At 39.0% G+C, this 20436-nt stretch overlaps 1 protein-coding gene across 3 annotated transcripts in view; it reads left to right on the top strand.

Annotated features, from left to right (window-relative positions):
* Positions 1–20436, top strand: part of rptor (regulatory associated protein of MTOR, complex 1) — a 92531-nt gene that overhangs the window by 20410 nt on the left and 51685 nt on the right. For all 3 annotated transcript variants that reach the window (XM_053498009.1, XM_053498010.1, XM_053498012.1), the window contains exons 5-8: positions 16439–16597; positions 17017–17163; positions 17800–17975; positions 19883–19942. In XM_053498009.1, the coding sequence (XP_053353984.1) occupies positions 16439–16597; positions 17017–17163; positions 17800–17975; positions 19883–19942 (542 nt within the window). The remainder of the gene's footprint in view (positions 1–16438; positions 16598–17016; positions 17164–17799; positions 17976–19882; positions 19943–20436) is intronic.

The following is a 20436-nucleotide window of genomic DNA, read 5'->3' on the forward strand; positions in this document are numbered from 1 at the left end:
CTTCCTAATTTGATAGCGAAGCACTTCACCTCTCTTCATGTCTTCGTCTCTTCGTTGAGCGCAGGACAGAATTTAATTAAAAAAAGGGAAAATCCTGGAGTGCTGATTTGGTTAGAAATCCTGCAATCTGACGTGCGCAGCGAGCGAATCCTCGGCTCCTGACCGCTTTTTAATTCGCCGCCGAGATCCTCCACCAGCAGCTCCAGGACGTTCTGCAGGAGTTGGGTGATTAAATAGAAACGGACATGCCGAGGATTTATTTCAAAGGAGAGACGCGCAGTGGGACGAGGCCCAGCGTGAGCCGGGGAACATTTTAATATCCTGTTGCTTTCTCCACGACTTTATTGTTTTTGGCTTGTTTTTTTTTTAAAGCAGTAAAAATGTAAATCTCTGAGTAATAATTCAGAGCGGTGCTGATATAAACAGAGAGGTAACTTTACCCCACTCTTCTGTTCATCACACAATTACTGAGTCTCTGATGGGACGTGGGAGGAGGAAAGAAATATGTGGAAGAAAAAAAGTGTCTTTAAAAATAAATAAATAAATAAAAAGGTTAAGATGTTTAACAGAATGTCTGGTCGGTGCGCGCTCATAGTTAGTTATAACGGCCATAATGATGAAACATATTTCACTAAAATTTGCTTTTAATCGTCGATAGCATTCTTTTGCTTATTAATTAATTATTTTTTTTTATTTTTTTTTTTTTATTGTTGGTCTTTTTTATTTATTTTCTGTTTTGCGAGATTATGCTGAATAGAGTTAAAACAACAAATTGTTTGAAGAAGAAAAAAATGGAGTCAACAGTTACGCTACCTGAGATTAAATTCATGCTAACCGTCCAGACGGTCCGAGGAAGCCACAGTTTCAACAAAGCTTAATCCTGAAATTAGGTACGACTTCATCTGTTTAAAATAAATAGTAATAAAAAATCATGAATTATATGGAAAAACTATATGGGAAATTAAAACTGTTTACCTTTTAAAACACTCAGATAACAGTAAAATTACACTTTTCGCCAAACAGATTACATCATTCATTACATATTGCAACTTTTTAACCAATCAGATTACATCATCGCATTAGAGTCTTTATAATTATTTTATAAAGTTTAAAATGTAATGTCTGTACACATAGTGCACTAAGAAGTGTTCAGGAACAGGTTGGCTTCATAACAGACATTATTATCCTGGAGCGCTCTCTCTCTCTCTCTCTCTCTCTCTCTCTCTCTCTCTCTCTCTCTCTCGTTAAAATTTTAATCAAGTCCTTTTATGCGAGTCATTATTCACTCTTGTGTACATCTCCTTTAGAAACAAAATGTGTGTGTCTCTCTCTCTCTCTCTCTCTCTCTCTCTCTCTCTCTTTCTGTATGTATATATATATATACATACACAGAAGGTTTGTCTGCTTAAACAGAGATGTAGGTGTACTTCATGTGCACTCCTTTTCTAGGGCACTAGCTTTAGAACACAAGCTAGTTTTTTTTTTCTAACAAATAAACAAACAAGTAAATGAAAAAAAAAATTGCACTAACCAGAACATCGAACCATCAGAAGTAAGAGTTTCTAACTTACGTTTACAGTTACACACACACACACACACACACACACACACACACACACACACACTCACACAGTATGAAAGAAGGTCACTTAGAAGTGATGATGGAGGAAAATTCCCAGATAATTAAGGCTTATGAAGAGAGCAGGAGAGAATTTCTAACAATCTCCATCTTTCTTTCATCTCTCTCTCTCTTTCTCTCTCTCGCTCATGTTGTCCTATGGACTCCATTAAGGCTGAGTAATTATTTGGCGCATTGAGCTCAGGATAAAGGTTTAGACAGACGGATGGAGGATGTTAAACTCACTGTAGAGATGAAAGAGCGAGCCGGATAGAGGGATAGAGGGATGATTAATAACCGATAGCGTTCTAAGCCGGTCGTAAAAAAAAAAAAAAGTTGTTCTTTGCTGTGGCAGAAAAGATGACGCACTGCTGATGGGTTTGAGGTTTAAAACAATGAAAAGATGAAACGCCACGCAGAGGTCGTCATAGGACGGAGTGATGAATGGATTTGGGGATGGATAGAGAGGTGAATAGATGTGGAGGTGTAGCCTGATTGATGGAGGGATGGATCAGTGATTGACTGGAGCGCTGAGTGAAAGATGGATGGAGGAATTTACAAGCAAAGTGATCTTAGGAGGAAAGAGGGATTTATTGAGGGATGGATGAAGTGATAAAAGGAGAAGGACATGGATTAAATGTTTAACTGGTGATGAATAGATGGAAAAAGATGCGCGACTGGACAGACGGATTGTCTCAAGGATGGACGGACAGACAGACAAACAGATAGGAGGAGGAGAAATGGAAGCAGGGATGAGAGGAATGTAGACCGAGAGCCATAGTACCAATGAGGGGTGAAGAGATGAAGCGAAGGATGCTGTTGATTGTAGGGATTAAGGAGCGAGTGATAAATGGATGGATGGATGGATGGGAGAAGAAACAGCCTGAGAGTTGTATGGATGAATGGAGGGGATGGATGAATGAATATGAATAACTGGGACAAAGATAGAGTGAGAGGACTAGACGCATTGTACAGTAGAGAAATGAACAGATGGGAAGATGATGGATGTGTGAGAAGATAAAAGGCGACGCACAATCGCTCATTTGGATTTGCAGATAAAGATGATGAAAGGATAAACGAGAAATAGGGAGGTGGACTCATGAAAAGATGATGTATAAGAGGTAGGAAAAAAATGCAGAGTGAGGGATGGACAGATGGGCTGAAGGATGAATGAGTGACTCAAATTAGGAATGGATAAATAGATGGAAAGAAGATGGAGTTAGACAGATATACAGAAACGCAAATTACAGTCGCATGAAAGGATGAACCGATGATGAACAGACAAGGCAGTGGAGGATGGACAGATCAGATTTAGGGTTGGATGAATTGATAAATGGACAAAGATAGAGGACTCGAGAGATGATCGGATGGATTGATGGATTAATGAAGCAAAGGATGGACAAATCTAACCTTTGACGAATGAATAAATAAATTGAGATACCTGGATAAATTTAGTAATGGAGGAACTGATGGACAAATGCTTGGTTTGATGAATGAATAAATAAGAGATGCATGGATACATTTAGTGATCGAAGAACCATTAGAGAAATGGATGGAGTGCTGAAAGAGAAGTAATATTTGGTAGAGTGAAGGATGGACAGATTTAGGGTTTACTTATGGATAAGTGGTGTCCATCAAGTCTTCATTAAATCTAGTCCTAGAACAGTTGACAGTTTTGGCATCGACGTTCAGATGGATGGATGGACATATTTAGGATTAGAGGTACAGTATACATGTATATGCTGCAGTATTTAGGGATAAAGGGACCAGTAAATGAACAGATGGATAGATGGATGAAGTGTTGAATGGATGGACAGCTTGAGTTATATGATGGTTAAGTGGATTTAGAGAGAGAGAGAGAGAGAGAGATGTGTCTGTTGAGGCACCATTAAATCTAGTCCCTGAACATTGAACAAATTTATTGAACGGTAGACTTTCGGATAGATGGAGGGATGGATGGATGGATGGATGGACAGATAGAGGGAGGGAGTGATGGAGCAATGGACAGATTTAGGATCTGATGAATAGATAAATGATTTCCAGATAAGAGACGTGTTACATGAATGTATCTAGTGATGGAGTAGCCAAGAAATGAACAGATGAATGGATGGAGTATTGAATAACTAGAGTGGTGGATGGAGTGAAGGATGGACAGATTTAGGGTTTAATGATGGATGAATGCACTGAAAGAGAGGGATGTGTCCATTAAGGTATCAATAAATGTAGTTGTTCAGTAATGAACAGATTTTGGGATAGACTGTCAGATGGATGAATGGATAGACAGACGGATGAAGGTGTGTTTGAGCACAGACAACGTCATCAAAAGCCAATCGTACTGTTTTCCTGTGCAGGTTTTTTTTTCCTTTCAGTAATGCACTCCATGATGTGTTACATTGCATGCCATTGTGCTTCATGTTGCAGCGTCGTAAGTGACAGACGATGATGTCATTGCGGTTCACGTGCGAAAGGGAAAGAGAGGGAGCGAGAGATTGGTGGGTCTGACAGGTGTTGATTGGCGTCAGTGTGGTGTTCCATCAGCACCTCTGTGTTGAGAGCAGCAGAGAAGCGAATTTGAAAAATGAAAAATATCCACCTACCTGTCAGCTTAGCGTGCTCAGTTAGCATCACGGTTGCCACGGTTTCACGTTTAGTCGCAGTGTTTGATCCGCCGTTAGCTCATCGTTAACTTTTTCAGAGCTCACATTAAAACCCAGGTAGCGTAAAAGGCTCCTGATCAAGTTCATGTTTAGCTTAATAAACGCGATAAACGAGATTGTTTATAAATAGATTCCTGAAGCTCTGTTCAGACGGGGTTTGTTTCACGTGTCTTATTTATCTCTGATATCTATGTTTTAAAAAGTTCATTATAGCCTGAAATGTGACTTTTCTTTGATAAGAAAACAAACTGGAACATTCGCACTCTTTTATCTTTTCTCCCGTTTATCACTGAAACCTAAAGTTTTTTTTTTTTTTTTAAAAGCACAGAACAATGAAATGTCAACAACTTAAGAAAACTTTATAGAACTCCTAGCAGCTGGACATGTCTCAGTCATGTGACCTCATTATAAGATTTGTGTTGCCATGCCTCTTAGAATACACACTTATATTCCTATTAATTTATATTACGGCGAGGTGGACAGTTTTACTTTACCATTAATCAGGTAAAGAACCACGTTTGGTAACTTCTGTCATCGTTACCCGAGAGGGACGAGGGAACGGTTGATTTGGTGATTTCTGACTTTGATTTTGATTTGACATAAAAATTACAGCAATAATTCTGAGTTTCTAAGTATTTCAATGAGTATCATTTAATGGGCCAGAGAAAGTTCATTTTTAATTATAGATTGATTGATTAATTGACTAATTTGACTTGATTAAATTACTGTCCAGTAAACTAACCCCAAAGAAAGAAGAACACCTCTTGCTCTCTAAATTGGAGTGGAATTTTGTTAACATAAAAATTCATCTAATTGGCTCTGGTTATCAGTTTACATAAAAACCTTAAAAACACACAAAGTTCAAGGTAATTTTTTTGTGCTACCCTGCTAATCTGTAAAACTAGCAAACACATCCATACTTACCTGTAATTATACCGTCCTGATTTGCACTCCAAGTGCGAATCTGAAGTGGGTTGTTATTGTTAGCAAGGTTTTTTTTTTTTGGTAGCGACTGTGAAGACATCGCACCATAGGTCCCAAGAATGTTAGTAGGATGATACCAAGCAGAAAAGGGAGCTGCTTTCAGTTTTTTTTTTTATTTAAATTTTATTTGTATAGCGCATTTAACATTTGTCATTGTCCAAAAGCAGCTTTACACAATCAAAATAAAACTATAAAAATTTATATGAAATGTGAGAAATGTGGATGAACCAAAATGATTAGATAGTCCCTGATGAGCGAGCCGATGGCGATGAAAAACTCCCTGAGGACCCGAAGGTTTAATGTCTATTTATTTCATATTTTACTTTGTGTCTTTTCTAAATATTTTGATTGTTTTTATATGCAAAAATATAATTATAGTGTTGGAAATTGGTAATATTGGTAATACTAGAATGGCTAGAACGGATTATCTGCATTAACATTATTTCCTATGGGACAGTGCGTTCCGCAGTACGAAATTTCACCTTAAGTACTAAGAGTAAATTCGTATATGCCGAGGCACAAATTTCACAATGTTAAACTCGAAGGAAGTTTTTAGCCAGAGATCTAAGACTAAAGAACATCTATTACAATAAAGTTTATTTAAATGAAATAAAAAAATTTTAATCACCGTACCCTTCTGCGTTCCTGCTCCAAATAATAAAATTATATAACGACCTTGTTGTTGTTGTTTTTTTTTAATGCTGGATTTTGCTTCCATGTTAATTAAATCAGAAAGCCGGCACGTTGCCGCTTTGGCTCTCTCTGCTCTGTCCGTGTTGGCTTTTGCAGCTTGTCGACTCGGTTATTTTTTTATTTTATTTATTTAATTTTTTTCTCCCAAGCACTTAAGTCTCAAGGTCATTTCGGTAATGCGTTTAGTGTCAGGTTTTTGAGGAAAGCCTCAATAAAGCGCTGTTTGCCAGACTTATTTATTTCTCACATCCCAGCTTCCTGTCTACACTCTGTGTTCCAACGATGAATTCTTTCAGAAAAAAAAGAAAGATTTTGTCTGTCAAGGCCATAAACCTGAGAACTTGCTACCATAAAAGCTCAGAGTTTCACAGAAGAAGAGCAGAAGTACGATGGAAACATAGAGACGTTTGGTTCAACACTGATGTAGTTCTTTGTAACCTTTCTCACAAAGTTAATTCTTTATGTCACTTAACTTTAATAAATACTTTAAATAATTCTGAACAGCACATGTGTGCACAAAATTTTTTATTTAAATGATTTAATATATTTGATTGATTCAGTGTTACTAAAATTTACACCCCACAATAATAGAATGGTCAGAAACAACCTTATAAGTAATACTAACACAGTTTTAAATAAATAAAACGCTTAACATTTAAACAATAAAAGAGTAACATTTAAACAAGTGATATTTTGTATAAAGTATAATATAATAGATATTTATTATTTAAAACACATACAAAACTATCGAGTCTGGTGCTGGAATTTATTTCAAATGTATTTATTTTATAACATCATATGATTTTTTTACTTATTTCAAGCGTTTATTTCTAGAACAAAGCAGCTTTTAGCTTAAACTTTGTAGAAATGTATATGATTATTTGCTACATATAGTCTCGTAATGAAATATTAATGTACAAAAGCCTTTGAACTTTACAGTTATGTCTCAAAAGTTCAAACTTGTGCAATAAAATAATAATTTTTTAATAAAATAGGTCTACAAGCTTAAAGTTGATTCTACTTATTTTCTACATATTTTTAACATTATACTGAACATATTTTTATCTTTATAACTGCAAATGTAATTCTGATATATTTTTTATATATTAATTATAGTTGTATATATTTTTACTTAACAAACCTGGTCTTAAAAGCCCACATAGTTGTCTTAATATAGTATACAGATTTTCTTGAAAACGTCTTTAAATTTAGCAAAAAGCATAAAAAAGCGCTTTAAAAACATATCCATAAAATATTAAACCATAAATATGTGATTAATACATATAAAATTTTTTATTTTTTAGTTTTTACTCCAAAAATGTGAAACTACTACTAAGCTATTTTGGAATTTCCTTAATATATATATCTTTTAAATATTGAAAATATTGAAATATATCTTAAATAAATGTATTTACATGCAGTATGTACATTTATTTACATATATTTTACATATTTTTATAATTTTTTTATTTTTTACCTTATATTTTATTTTTGTTATATACTTTTTTTGCAGCCTAATTACAAAATTCGAACATTTACAGTAAGCTAAAATGCTAGGATTGAACGACTACTTTAAAGTCTTTATATTATCTACAATATTTCCTCCAAAAGCCAGTAAAAATTCACAGCATCCATTAAAAAAAATTGTGCTGCTCTAATACCGTAAAAAATAAATACAGGACCTACCATGTGTACATGACATTTGTATTTTTAAATATCAGCCTGTTTTCTACCTAAAAGGTCAAATTTGTGTAATATGTTCCCAGTTGTTGCGAGTATGTCATGTGTGTAACCCTAAAGGAGCCATCTTTAAGCACTTTTGGCATTTAACAGACCATCAGAAGCTTCATCGCTATATAAAAGTCGAGTAAAGTGAGTTTTTATCGACTGAACGTAAAAGCAAGAGCTCGTTTCTTTACTGCACCATTGATCGGGTTTAAAATGAGGTATCTGACGTTCCATATGTTATTTTATCCCATTACAGACACACACACACACACACACACGCACACAAAACCAGAGGACATACTACCGCCATGGTGATATTTGTGAACAGACGTTTTTCTGTGCTCTCATTTATCACCGTTCTATAAATAACTCTCAGTGTGTAAGCTCACACTCGTCTGGACGCGACACACTTCCTGTGTGCGACTCAGATAACGCATCATCCTGTTATTAGCAATTTTTCCTTCACATTCTGTCTGGGATTTTTTTAAATAAGTAACTCTATTCTGAGTAGACTTTTTTTGAAATTTTAATTCAGCAGGGTTGTGTGCAATACAAAACATATTAGCTGTAATGTAGCCTGTAATGAGATCATGATTAGCTAGCCAACAAGTTCAGCTTTACCTCATTAGTTTGTTATTAGCCACCCAACATAATTACAGTTAAAGCAATTACCTCAGGAGATTATTAGTCTGGCCAACTTGAATATAGTTAAACATTTATCTCAGAAGATTTCTACTAGCTGGCTAACTAAATTTAGTCATAAACTACCCTATGTGGTCGTAATTAGCTGGCTAACATAAATATAACTAAAATGGTATTTTTGCTAGTTGGCTAGCTAAACGTAACTAAAAACTACCCAGGATGGAATAACTAGCAGACTAACTTAATTACATCTAATAATTAACTTAGAAAGTCATTACTAGCATACAAAAATACATCATTAGGTCATTATTAGTCGGCTAGACGGGTGATTCTCAGGAAATCTGAACATTTTTAAATGTTTAAATTTACTTTTTTATGCATTAGTAAGAAAGTCTGGAGTATTTGTAAACATTAATTTAAAAAAACTTTCACTTACCATTCAACACCTTTTTGAACATAATTTTCAAAAGTCCTAATAAATAAAGTCCTAAAAAAAAATCTCATTACTGCAACACTATGAAAACATCAACACTGTAGCAAATATATTTTTACATTTTTAAAAAAGGATTATTAATAGTCATGCACAGTTACTTGAAGTTCTGAAATAATATTTATTTTTTATTTAAGTTTATAAATTTTTGATTGATTTTTCTCATTACCGCAACACCATCCACAATTTACAATAATTAATATTTATATTTTAATGAAACCTGTCATTTTTTCAAAATGATGTGACAAACCTGAAAGAACATAATTTGTAGATTCTGCACATGCATTTAAAATCTAAAACTAAAAATTTTTTATTAGTTAAATTACCATCTAATGAACATCTGTTGCGGAAATGATATATAAGTTTTGGAAATGAGGTTAATTATTTCAATAATGATAATAAGTATAAGATTTATACTGCGCCAATTATACTAGTCTGAGATAATGGAGAAAAAAACATATTTGCATAATCATGCATTCAAGTTCAAAAGTTGTATTACATTGGAACCTCGGATTAAGAGTAACATGGTTTGCGAGTGTTCCGCAAAACAAGCAAAGATTTTTAATAAATTGTGACTTGAAAAACGAGCATCGTTTTGGTTTACGAGTGCTGAGTATCATGTACCACGCATCCGCTTCTTGTTTTGACACAGAGCGTCATAAGATTACAACTGAGCCACTAGTTTTTCTCTCTCTTGCACTGCGGAATTGTGGGTAATCATCTCCCCTGCTGGGTCTTAGTGCTCTTCTCTTACTGGTATAATCACTATCCGTGCACGTGTGTACTGTTTACTAAAACACTGTGACCACGTGTGTGTGTGTGAAACATATTTTATTTTGTGTTTGTAAGTGTGTGTACAGCACACGTGTATTGTTTATTATAACACAAAAACAAGTCTCATTAGAGGGTAAAGATCCATTTTTTCCTCTCCCTCTCTGTATCAGCCTGTTGTTTATGCGTGCGCGTAATTTAACAATGTGCTCCTGCACACACACACACACACACGCGTGCACGCGCACACAATCAAAACAAACCCCCTCTCACCCCCTTCTCCTCTCGGCTTCCCACACACATACAGACGCACACTCTCTGCCTTACACAGAAACTCTACTCTGTCACAATTTTTTTCAAAGGTAAAATGTGCCGGCTCATTTGTTTTTGTTTGTTTGTTTTACTTTACAGCAGTGATTCCATTGCGCTCACACGAGTCTGATTAGCGCTATTCCTTGCTAATTTTTCCAATAAAACAGTCTCTCCATTAATGTGCGTGTGTGTTTATGCCTGCGCGCATAAACAGAAACACTTATCTGTTGGATTTATTTTATACTTTTTTTAAAGGTAAAGTGCAGGTTATTAATTTTTTTTTTTTACTTTATATTTTGTATTAATTATTTTTATGTATTTATTTTTTGGGCTGTGGAACCAATAATTTAAGTTTCCATTATTTCGTATGGGAAAATTAAATTTGGTTTACGAGTGTTTTGGAAAACGAGCCGACTATTGGAACAAATTATGCTTGTAATCCAAGGTTCCACTGTACTAGATAAAGATAGAGACTTTATTGTCATTGTAGTGATACAACAAAGTTTGTTTGGTAGCTCTCAGAGACCAGCAGCAATAATAAACATAAGAATTAACTAAAGAATGAACAAAAGATAACGAATAAAGAGTGAACACAAGGTATTGCACTAAAAATGTATAAATATATAATATATAAGTTAGCTGGCTAACTTAAATATATCTACAAATTACCTTAGGAAGCCATTACTAACTATCCAACAAATACAGCTTTATCTTGTGAATTATTATCATCCACCCAACATAATTACAACTAAAGCAAATACCCCTGGGTTATTAAATATGGCTATAGTTATAAACTACCCCAGGAGGTCATAACTACCAACTTAAATATAATGAAAAATGTCATCAAACGTTAATAACTAGCTGACTAACTAAATATAATTAAAACCACCAGGAGGTACTTACTAGCTGACTAATTTAATACAGTATAAGAAAATGTATCCCACAATTTCATTACTAGTTGGCTAACTAAATATAACTTAACTGCCCATGTTGTCATAACCAGTTGGGTAAGTTACATACTGTATATCTAATAATTACCTCAGGAAGGCATTACTAGCTGGCTAAAGTAAATATAAATAAAAATACAATTTACCTCAGGAGGTTATTAGTTGGTTATAGATATAGATTTTTAACTATTGATCACTAACAAATATAGCAAAAACAAATTAATTCTTTATGAGGAAATTACTTAGTTGGAAATGTAGCGTAACATTCATCAGAAGTTAGCTAACTAATTTACAGATTAGTAAGTAGCTAATTTAGCTAAGCAGCGTTTTCTCCTGAAGAAAGGGGAGTTACAGGTATAAAACGTTTAAACAGTTGTTTCTATGCTAAGGCTAACACTCACATTGTAGCACACAGGTGTTAGCATAGCGATGGGACTATGAGACTGTGCTTTATTAAATTCTGAGATTTATAAGCAAAATATGATTCCCACACGATTTCTTTATAAATGGCAACTCCAATCAGTTAATCACAGATAATTAGTTTTCAGACTTTGTTAGCATGATGTTTAGCAAACTTCATCCGCATTTCATACACAGTGAGAGGAGCAGCCGTCCTGCGGGAGGATTACATAATAATCTGCCTATTAGGCGTGTGTGTGTGTGTGTGTGTGTGTGTGTGTGTGTGTGTGTGTGCGCGTGCGCATGTGTGTGTGTGAGCGAGAGAGAGAGAGACAATAAGATTAGAGGAGTGTGTGAAAGGATGGAGAGGGAGTATGTGTGTGTCTGTATTATTGTGTAATCGTACATCATGCCTGTGTCGTAATAAGGTGTGTGTGTGTGTGTGTGTGTGTGTGTGTGTGTGTGTGTGTGTGTGTGTGTGTGTGTGGCTGGACACAGACTGACACAAGTGCTCCTCATTCTGCAGCCAGTTACATAACACTCACACTTAGTCACACACACTCGTGCATGCACACACATTGTCCTGCTGCTATTGACACACAGTTTGTGTGTGTGTGTGTGTGTGTGTGTGTGTGTGTGTGTATGAGAGCAAGCAACAGACTGCAGTAAGTTGCAGGGCAGTGTAGAAGCTGAGGCAGGGACAACTCAGCTTCTCTCCTGCTGTTATGTTGCACAGACACACGCGCGCACACACACATACACACACATGCACACACACACATACACACACACACTATATATATAAATGTGACTCTTTTATTGTTGGGGAAACGTTCAGGTTCATAGAGTACTGAAGTGTGAGTAGTGCTGAATTGTGAGGAAACCTAGTGTGAGCAGAATAGCAGGGTGTTGGTGTGGAATACTGACGTGTGTGAGTTTAGGAGTGTAAGAATGACTGAAGTGTGGAGAATGTCGGGGTGTGTAAAGAATACTGAAGAATGAGGAACCTTTTTCCCCACTGGCCTTTAGGACGGAATCGGCCCCTCCGGTGTCTTGCATGTTTCAGCTCAGCCTTGCCCCGATCCTTCACTCTTTCTCTTGTTCTCCCTGTTCACTCTCAGCTCCGGGGTAAAGAGTGTTAAAACTATAGTGCCTTGTTACCATAGAAACCAGCAACTTTTTCTCACTCCCTCACAATAAACCTGGTGTGCTTGTGTCGTGATTTGACTCATCGACTATTGTAGGTTTTTTTTTTCTTTTCTTTTCTGAGAGAGATTTCTCAGCTTTTTCTGCAGTAATGTCACAGCAGGGAAGGTAATGGAGATGCTTTTTTTAATACTTCTTAAATCTAAAAAAAACTTTATAGTTAATGGACAATTCTTACTATAAACAAGTACTTTTGCAATAAAAATGTTGAATAATTGCATTTCTTTGATATAGTGAGCTTATCAAACCTAAAAAATATGAATGGATTTTAAAAATACAAATGAATAACACATATATATTAATAAATATTTTTTGTGCAGAAAGTATTCTTCCAAGGGTGAAGTTTGACATTAAGGTTGGCTTATTAAGGAGTACCTCATATCTTCTTTACCAGTTGTCTAGCTTAAGTATCGCAATAAATAAATATATAGATAAAGTAAATAAATAATACCGTAATATGTTATTACTAGTTAGATAATTAATATACAGTAAAAACTATTATTTAAGACATACTTACTTTCTTACTTTCTTTATTGATCCTCAAGGAAATTCCAGCTACTAGCTAGCTAACATAAACACAACAAAAATTATCTTTGAAGTTTATCAGCTAGCTTATTAAATGCATTAATAAACAACCCAGGATGTTAATATTACATGTCTAACTTAAACATTTTTACCTCAGTAGCTAGCTAATTTAAATACAGTTAGCATAATTTGCGAGCTTATTACTAGCTAGCTAATTATAATTAAACACAGTAAAAAAATACTGATTATAAATTACTCGCTAGTTAACTTAAGCACGACAAAAAAATGACCTCAGGAAGTTACTTGTACGTAGCTAATTTTATTGTTTGCTAGCAAGCTTATTAGCCGGATGCACAGGAGTGTTGATGCGGTCTTAAGTGTTTAAAGTCATGTAATCACCACTAACCGCGTGTGCGCTCTTATATATCTTATAGCGCCCTCCTCGCGCTGTCATGCAAGCCGCCGCTTGTGTAGGTCGGGCGCTGGGCGAGTTGATGAGGTCGTGTTAAACTCACCCTTGGCTAAAGTGCAGTGCTTGTGATAAAATTTGAATTGCTCTTTTATGCAGTCGTAAACGTTTGCAGTATCACTGTGATGTATTACAGAAAAGCCAACGTCAGACTTTTGTCATGAATATTTAATCGTTCGACTTTCGTTAATTATTTACACGTAATAATGCCTTCCTGATGCTAGTGTATAGCCAGAGTTCACATACACGTGCTCTGTCTTCGTGCATGAGCCTCCTAGGTCTTTCTGGAACGTTCTGTGGAGACGAGGAAGATCTCAGGATGGAGAGATGGGGGGGGTGTGAGAGGAATGAAGGATTTTGTGAGGTGATACCTGCGAGAGAGAATCGGAGAGGGTGTGAAGAGATTTGGGAGACTGCAGTTCTATGTAAAGCTTCTTCACAGTCACGCACACACACACAACCTGAGGAAGTTATCTCTCCATCCAAACCCTCCTCTCGAATAACATGTTCCACACTCCAGCTTGTCTCATCCTGCTCGCTAATTTAATAACATCTCCATTTAAGGGTGGGGTAATCTCATTCCACCTTCGCGCTGTTAGCGATGAACGAGACATTCCTCGTTAAGATTGGAACACAGCCGATTGTGCAACCTGTCCGCGTAAGACGATAGCAACTTCGTTATCTTTGTTGCGCAGGTACGAGTCGTGTTACGTTAGGAAGCGTAACAGCTAATGAAGGGGCGGGGCTTTGATTTGTTTATGAGCCATTTCAGTTACGTATCATCATTCTTTAGTAAGGTGATTCAGGTGTCTATTTTTTTATGCAAAGATTTTAATTTTATATACAGTTAAAATGTTGCAGTTCCTCTGTAATCCTACAGGCGGAGCTCTACACTGTCCCTATGTTGACTGTGTGGTAGGAGCGACTCATTTGTTAAGTTTGTTTAGCAAAATCGTGGCATAACTCGTAGATTTGCACTTCTAAAGTATTGCATGAACATCGTATCGGGTCGTCCCTTATGATTCCCGCCCTTATAGCTAATGTTAAATATGAGGTCGATTATTAGCCGGTAGGCAAATTTGTCATTCAGATAAATATTTTTCTTTATTTAAATGGCCACCTAAAGGATTTTGCCAACAAAATGCCGGAATTCGTAAAAATTAGCCTTAGTTTTAGTCTTTAACGCTAAGAAAATTAAGCTCCACCTCTTGTCGATTCACCGATTCATCATTCACACTCTACTATTGGAATATTAAACAGTAGATCCTATTCCCTGTCCAGTTCGAATTTACTTTATATTTAATAATCATTATGTAACTTATACTCCTATTAATATTTATTTTCTGATTTGAGCACGGTAATGCTGCGGTAGCTTTAGCTAGTTAGCACTTTTTGTTGGTGTGTTTGTACTTAGTGGTTATTTATTCCCGCTTTCTTATTGTTGTTGTGTTGTTGTTTTTTATTGTTTTTTTAACAGAATGAACAGGTCATAGCCCCGCCCCCTTGTTTCCAGTTGGCTCACGTATCTCAGCTCTGTAGCTGAACTCAGTGTGAAGAGAAATTTAAAAGCTGTCGTAATTTTTTGTTTTTCTTTTTGTCACGTCCTTAATTTTTTTTTGTTATTGGATTCCTGATTGACTTCGAGTTTTAAAACAAGAGAAACTAATTTAGTTTAGCTTTAGTCTTAACGCTAGCGTCTGATAGCTAATCCAGTAATATATTCCACACAGGAGGTTATCATCACTCCAGTCGGCCTCGGTTGCGTTTCTGAGAAAACGTTCCTTCCGTGAGTCACTCCTTTTTCTCGTCTTGTGTATAAAATGTATTTATTTCTCGTCTGTTTCTCTCGTAGCGGCGTTTCTGAGAACATCATGACACGCTTTGGACGTTTAGGGCGAATGAAGAGATGAACGAGTGATTAAACACGCACAGGAAGTGAATCACCGCGTTGGTAAACTTGATCCATCGATTAGCGTCCGGATGTTCTCGACCTTCTTCTCCTGCTGTCCATTATTGCACCATCGCCGGGCCAACGAGAGAGAACACACACACACCCACCCACATGCCCACACCCACACACACACACACACACACACACTCCCTTGCTAAGTGCTTCTGGAAGAACCCTCATACTCGTCTGCACACATTATTATCCAGCAGCTTCCTGGAGAGTGCTCCCTCATTCTCTCTCTCTCTCTCTCTCTCTCTCTCTCTCTCTCTCTCATTCTCTCTCTCTCTCTCTCTCTCTCTCTCTCTCTCTCTCATTCTCTCTCTCTCATTCTCTTTCTCTCTCTTATTCTCCCTCTATCTCTCTCTTTCGTTTCTCTCTTTTTTTTTCTTTACATATAAAAAAAAACATTTCTGTCCTGAAATCGGTGAAAACATTAAAAAGTTTCACTCTCCGCATCACGACGAAGCGCTTGCACTTTGTTAATGTTGCTCTCTCACTCTTTCCATCTATGATTCCGTCTTTCTGGCTGCGTCTCTTCCTCGTCTGTCCTAATCCCTCGTTCTGTCTCTGGGGACCACGAGTAATGAAGTTCGTCTCTCGTTCTCAATGAACCTGAGAGTTCAGACGTCCTGAAGTTCAAGTCGCGAGAGCGCTGTTGCTAGGCAACCTGACAACTTCCTTTTTTCTTTATTTCAAAGTAATTGATTATTAAATCTAACGTAATGGATTTTTTTGTATTAATTATTTTTTTAAAACTTATGTCGAGAATTTTAGCTGACTTCCTGTTTATTAATTAACGGAACCTTCAGTTTGTGAAGACACTTTTAGCACCAACTGACACACACATACACACACAAAAAAAAAGTTCAGTTTCTAGATTTTTCCCCGTGTAGACGTCTGTGGTTCTACCTGTGGGTCGGAACCTTCAGCGTTCAGGTTCTGAGGGCCTCCAGGTCACTGAGTGTCGATTCTCACAAGCTGATGATGAGCATTGAACGCCAGCTCGTTTGGGGTGTGTAAGGTGTTGTTCTCCTCCCGTCCACCAGGCGCGCTATAAGCAGAGTTTAGACCCCACGGTGGACGAGGTGAAGAAGCTGTGTACGTCTCTGAGGAGGAACGCTAAAGAGGAGCGTGTCCTGTTCCACTACAATGGACACGGCGTCCCCCGTCCCACCGTCAACGGGGAGATCTGGGTCTTTAACAAGGTACACACACACACACACACACTGTTCAGCGTCCCTATAAGTGTCAAATGCGAAGAAAATCTGTCTCACTCTCCTCCTGTCTCTCACAGGTTCTGCTCCGGTCCTTTGTCTCTCTTTGTATACCTCTGTCTGTCTTTCAGAGGACCTGTCTGTCTGTCTGATTTTTCTCAGTTTTTCCCTTCGTGTGTGTCTGTATATCATCCTGTCTGTCTTCCTGTCCTGTGTCTATCTGTCTCTGTGTCCATGTGTCCATTTGTCTATCTATCAAATCTGTCCATCTCAACTTTTTTTTATGCGTCTTTCCTCATACCTGTCTGGTCTGTCTTTCTATCTGTCTATCTGTCCTTTTTTTTTTCTTTTCTGTCCATCGTTGCATCCCTTTTATTCCTCCTTTTATTCTCTCTCTCTCTCCGTTACAGAACTACACTCAGTACATCCCTCTGTCCATCTATGACCTGCAGACGTGGATGGGGAGTCCCTCTATCTTCGTGTACGACTGCTCTAACGCCGGGATCATCGTCAAGTCCTTCAAACAGTTCGCCCTGCAGAGGGAGCAGGAGCTGGAGGTCTCACACGCGCACACACACACACACACACACACACACACACCATGAGAGAGAGAGATTCACTTCTGCTCTCCTCGTTCAGCTCTCTTTACACACTCCTGTAGTGAAGTTTGTGTGTGTGTGTGTGTGTGTGTGTGTGTGTGTGTGTGTAAATAATATGCTTATGTGTTAATTAATGCGAGTGTTTTTGCATAATCAGATTAGCATATTTTACTGTATTTGATGTTTACCATCAGAGCCGCGTGAGGCCGGAGAAAAACAAACGTCGCTGTGTTATTAAATTCTGATGCGTGTGTGTGTGTGTGTGTGTGCGTGCGCGCATGTTTTTAAACAATGTCACGATGCAATCGTTTGAGTTTGATCACAGGGTTTTAATTGGTTCGAGGTTGTCCGGTTGCCACGGCGACAGTTTAGGCGTATAAGTTCCCGGCGCCGGTATAACGTCCCCAGCGCTCACCGCTGTGTCGGTCACGAGGTGCCACTGGGTGGCGCTGGAGAGCAAAAACAAACCGCGCTGAGTGTGTCAGTGTCAGAGCCTCTGGATGAGTGACAGGACGATGTTTATTCTCTCTCTCTCTCTCTCACACACACACACACACACACACACACACACACACGCCTCTTTTTGCCTCTCAGGTGGCGGCGATCAACCCGAACCACCCCCTGGCGCAGATGCCCCTCCCTCCGTCCATGAAGAACTGCATCCAGCTTGCAGCGTGTGAGGCTAACGAGCTCCTGCCCATGAACCCTGACCTCCCCGCTGACCTGTTCACCTCCTGCCTGACCACGCCCATCAAAATTGCTCTGCGCTGGTAAAACACACACACACACACACACCTGTATGAAGAAAGCTCCTAATCATCCTCTTATACCTCCATGACTTCCATAATATAACAATCTTTTTTATTGTTAATATTAAACAAGAAAATTAAGTAAACGCGTCTCATTTGAATATAATTACATATTAATGAGCCGTTTGATTTACTTTAATCCTCTTCACACACCGAAGCTGAAACCACCACGACTCCCTGTTAACTTTACACACTCCCTAACTAGTGCACGTCTACCTAGTGACAGATCTGGACGTAAGAGACAGGTGAAGAGAGAGAGAGACAGACAGGCGAGGAGAAAGAGCGAGACAGACAGGTGGAGAGAAAGAGCGGGACAGACAGGCGGAGAGAGAGCGCGAGACAGACAGGCGGAGAGAGAGCGCGAGACAGACAGGCGGAGAGAGAGCGCGAGACAGACAGGTGGAGAGAGAGCGCGAGACAGACAGGTGGAGAGAGAGCGCGAGACAGACAGGTGGGGAGAGAGAGCGAGACAGAGAGGTGGAGAGAGAGAGCGAGACAGACAGGTGGAGAGAAAGAGCGAGACAGACAGGTGGAGAGAAAGAGCGAGACAGACAGGTGGAGAGAAAGAGCGAGACAGACAGGTGGAGAGAGAGAGAGCGAGACAGACAGGTGGAGAGAAAGAGCGAGACAGACAGGTGGAGAGAGAGAGAGAGAGACAGACAGGTGGAGAGAGAGAGAGAGAGACAGACAGGTGGAGAGAAAGAGCGAGACAGACAGGTGGAGAGACAGAGCGAGACAGACAGGTGGGGAGAGACAGAGCGAGACAGACAGGTGGGGAGAGATAGAGCGAGACAGACAGGTGGGGAGAGACAGAGCGAGACAGACAGGTGGGGAGAGAAAGAGCGAGACAGACAGGTGGGGAGAGAAAAAGCGAGACAGACAGGTGGAAAGAGAGAGCGAGACGGTCAGGTGGAGAGAGACAGAGCGAGACAGACAGGTGGAAAGAGAGAGCGAGACGGTCAGGTGGAGAGAGAGAGAGAGACAGACAGGTGAAGAGAAAGAGAATTATACCAGTGGAGAGAAAGATGATTTACAGACAGGTGGAGAGAAAGAGAGCGACAGACAGGTAAGAAGAGCGAGAGAGAGCGACAGACAGGTGAGAAGAGAGAGAGAGAGAGAGAGAGCGACAGACAGGTGAAGAGAGAGAGAAACATACAGGTGGAGAGAGAGAGAGACAGACAGGTGAGAAGAGAGAGAGAGAGCAACAGACAGGTGAGAAGAGAGAGAGCGCGACAGACAGGTGGAGAGAGAGAGAGAGCCAGGTGAAAAGAGAGAGACAGACAGACAGGTAAAGAGAGAGAGAGAGACGGTCAGGTGGAGAGAGACAGGTGGAGAGAGACAGGTGAAGAGAGAGATTTACAGACAGGTTGAGAGAGAGAGAGAGAGACAGACAGGTGGAGAGAGAGAGAGAGACAGACAGGTGGAGAGAGAGAGACAGACAGGTGGAGAGAGAGAGACAGACAGGTAAAGAGAGAGAGAGAGACAGACAGGTGGAGAGAGACAGGTGGAGAGAGACAGGTGAAGAGAGAGAGATTTACAGACACGTGGAGAGACAGAGCGAGAGAGAGAGAGATGGTCAGGTGGGTGAAAAGAGACAGACAAAAAAGATGGAGGAAAAGAAAGACAGACAGGCAGACAAATGAAGAAGAAGAGACAGACAGGTGAAGAGAGACAGACAGATAAACCCTATTTGTATTCACTAAGTTTTTCTCTTCACCTGGAAGTGTTTTTAACGTTAGTGCTGATCAGTGTGTGTTAAAGTCAGGGGGAATGTGGAAGTGTTTGTGTGTGTGTGTGTGTGTGTGTGTGTGTGTGTGTGTGTGTGTGTGTGTGTGAGACTAACACCCTCTCCTTGTGTCTGTCTGCAGGTTTTGTATGCAGAAAAGCGCCAAGCTGGTGCCGGGAGTCACACTCGACCTGATCGAGAAGTACGAGTTCTCTCTCTGTCTCTCATCATTGTGTGTGTGTGTGTGTGTGTGTGTGTGTGTGTGTGTGTGTGTGTGTGTGTGTGTGTGTGGCTGTCTCAGATGGTTATGGTGTTTACCTTCTTTTGAGTCAAGTGCATCCTTCTTCAACCTCTACACACACACACACACACACACACACACACACACACACACCCTGTCTCTCCCTCCCGTTACCTCTTGCACTCTGAGACGTGAGCGCTGTGTGAGAAGGTGTATTTCAGTATTTCACTCACCTCACATAACATATCTCAGGTGTGTGTGTGTGTGTGTGTGTGTGTGTGTGTGTGTGTGTGTACTCTCCTGTTCGTTCCTCGTGTCTGACTCTCAGATCTCTCCCTGAGAGCAATAGTTTTTGCCCCTCACACGTTAATAATAAATGTGCTTAGATAAAGATATCAATCCGGAAAGTTCTCCGCGCTTTCTTAAGCCTGTGGCTTGGCGACCACACACACACA

The sequence above is a fragment of the Clarias gariepinus genome, chromosome 6 (genome assembly GCF_024256425.1).
Source record: "Clarias gariepinus isolate MV-2021 ecotype Netherlands chromosome 6, CGAR_prim_01v2, whole genome shotgun sequence".
In the NCBI taxonomy this organism is placed as follows: domain Eukaryota; kingdom Metazoa; phylum Chordata; class Actinopteri; order Siluriformes; family Clariidae; genus Clarias; species Clarias gariepinus.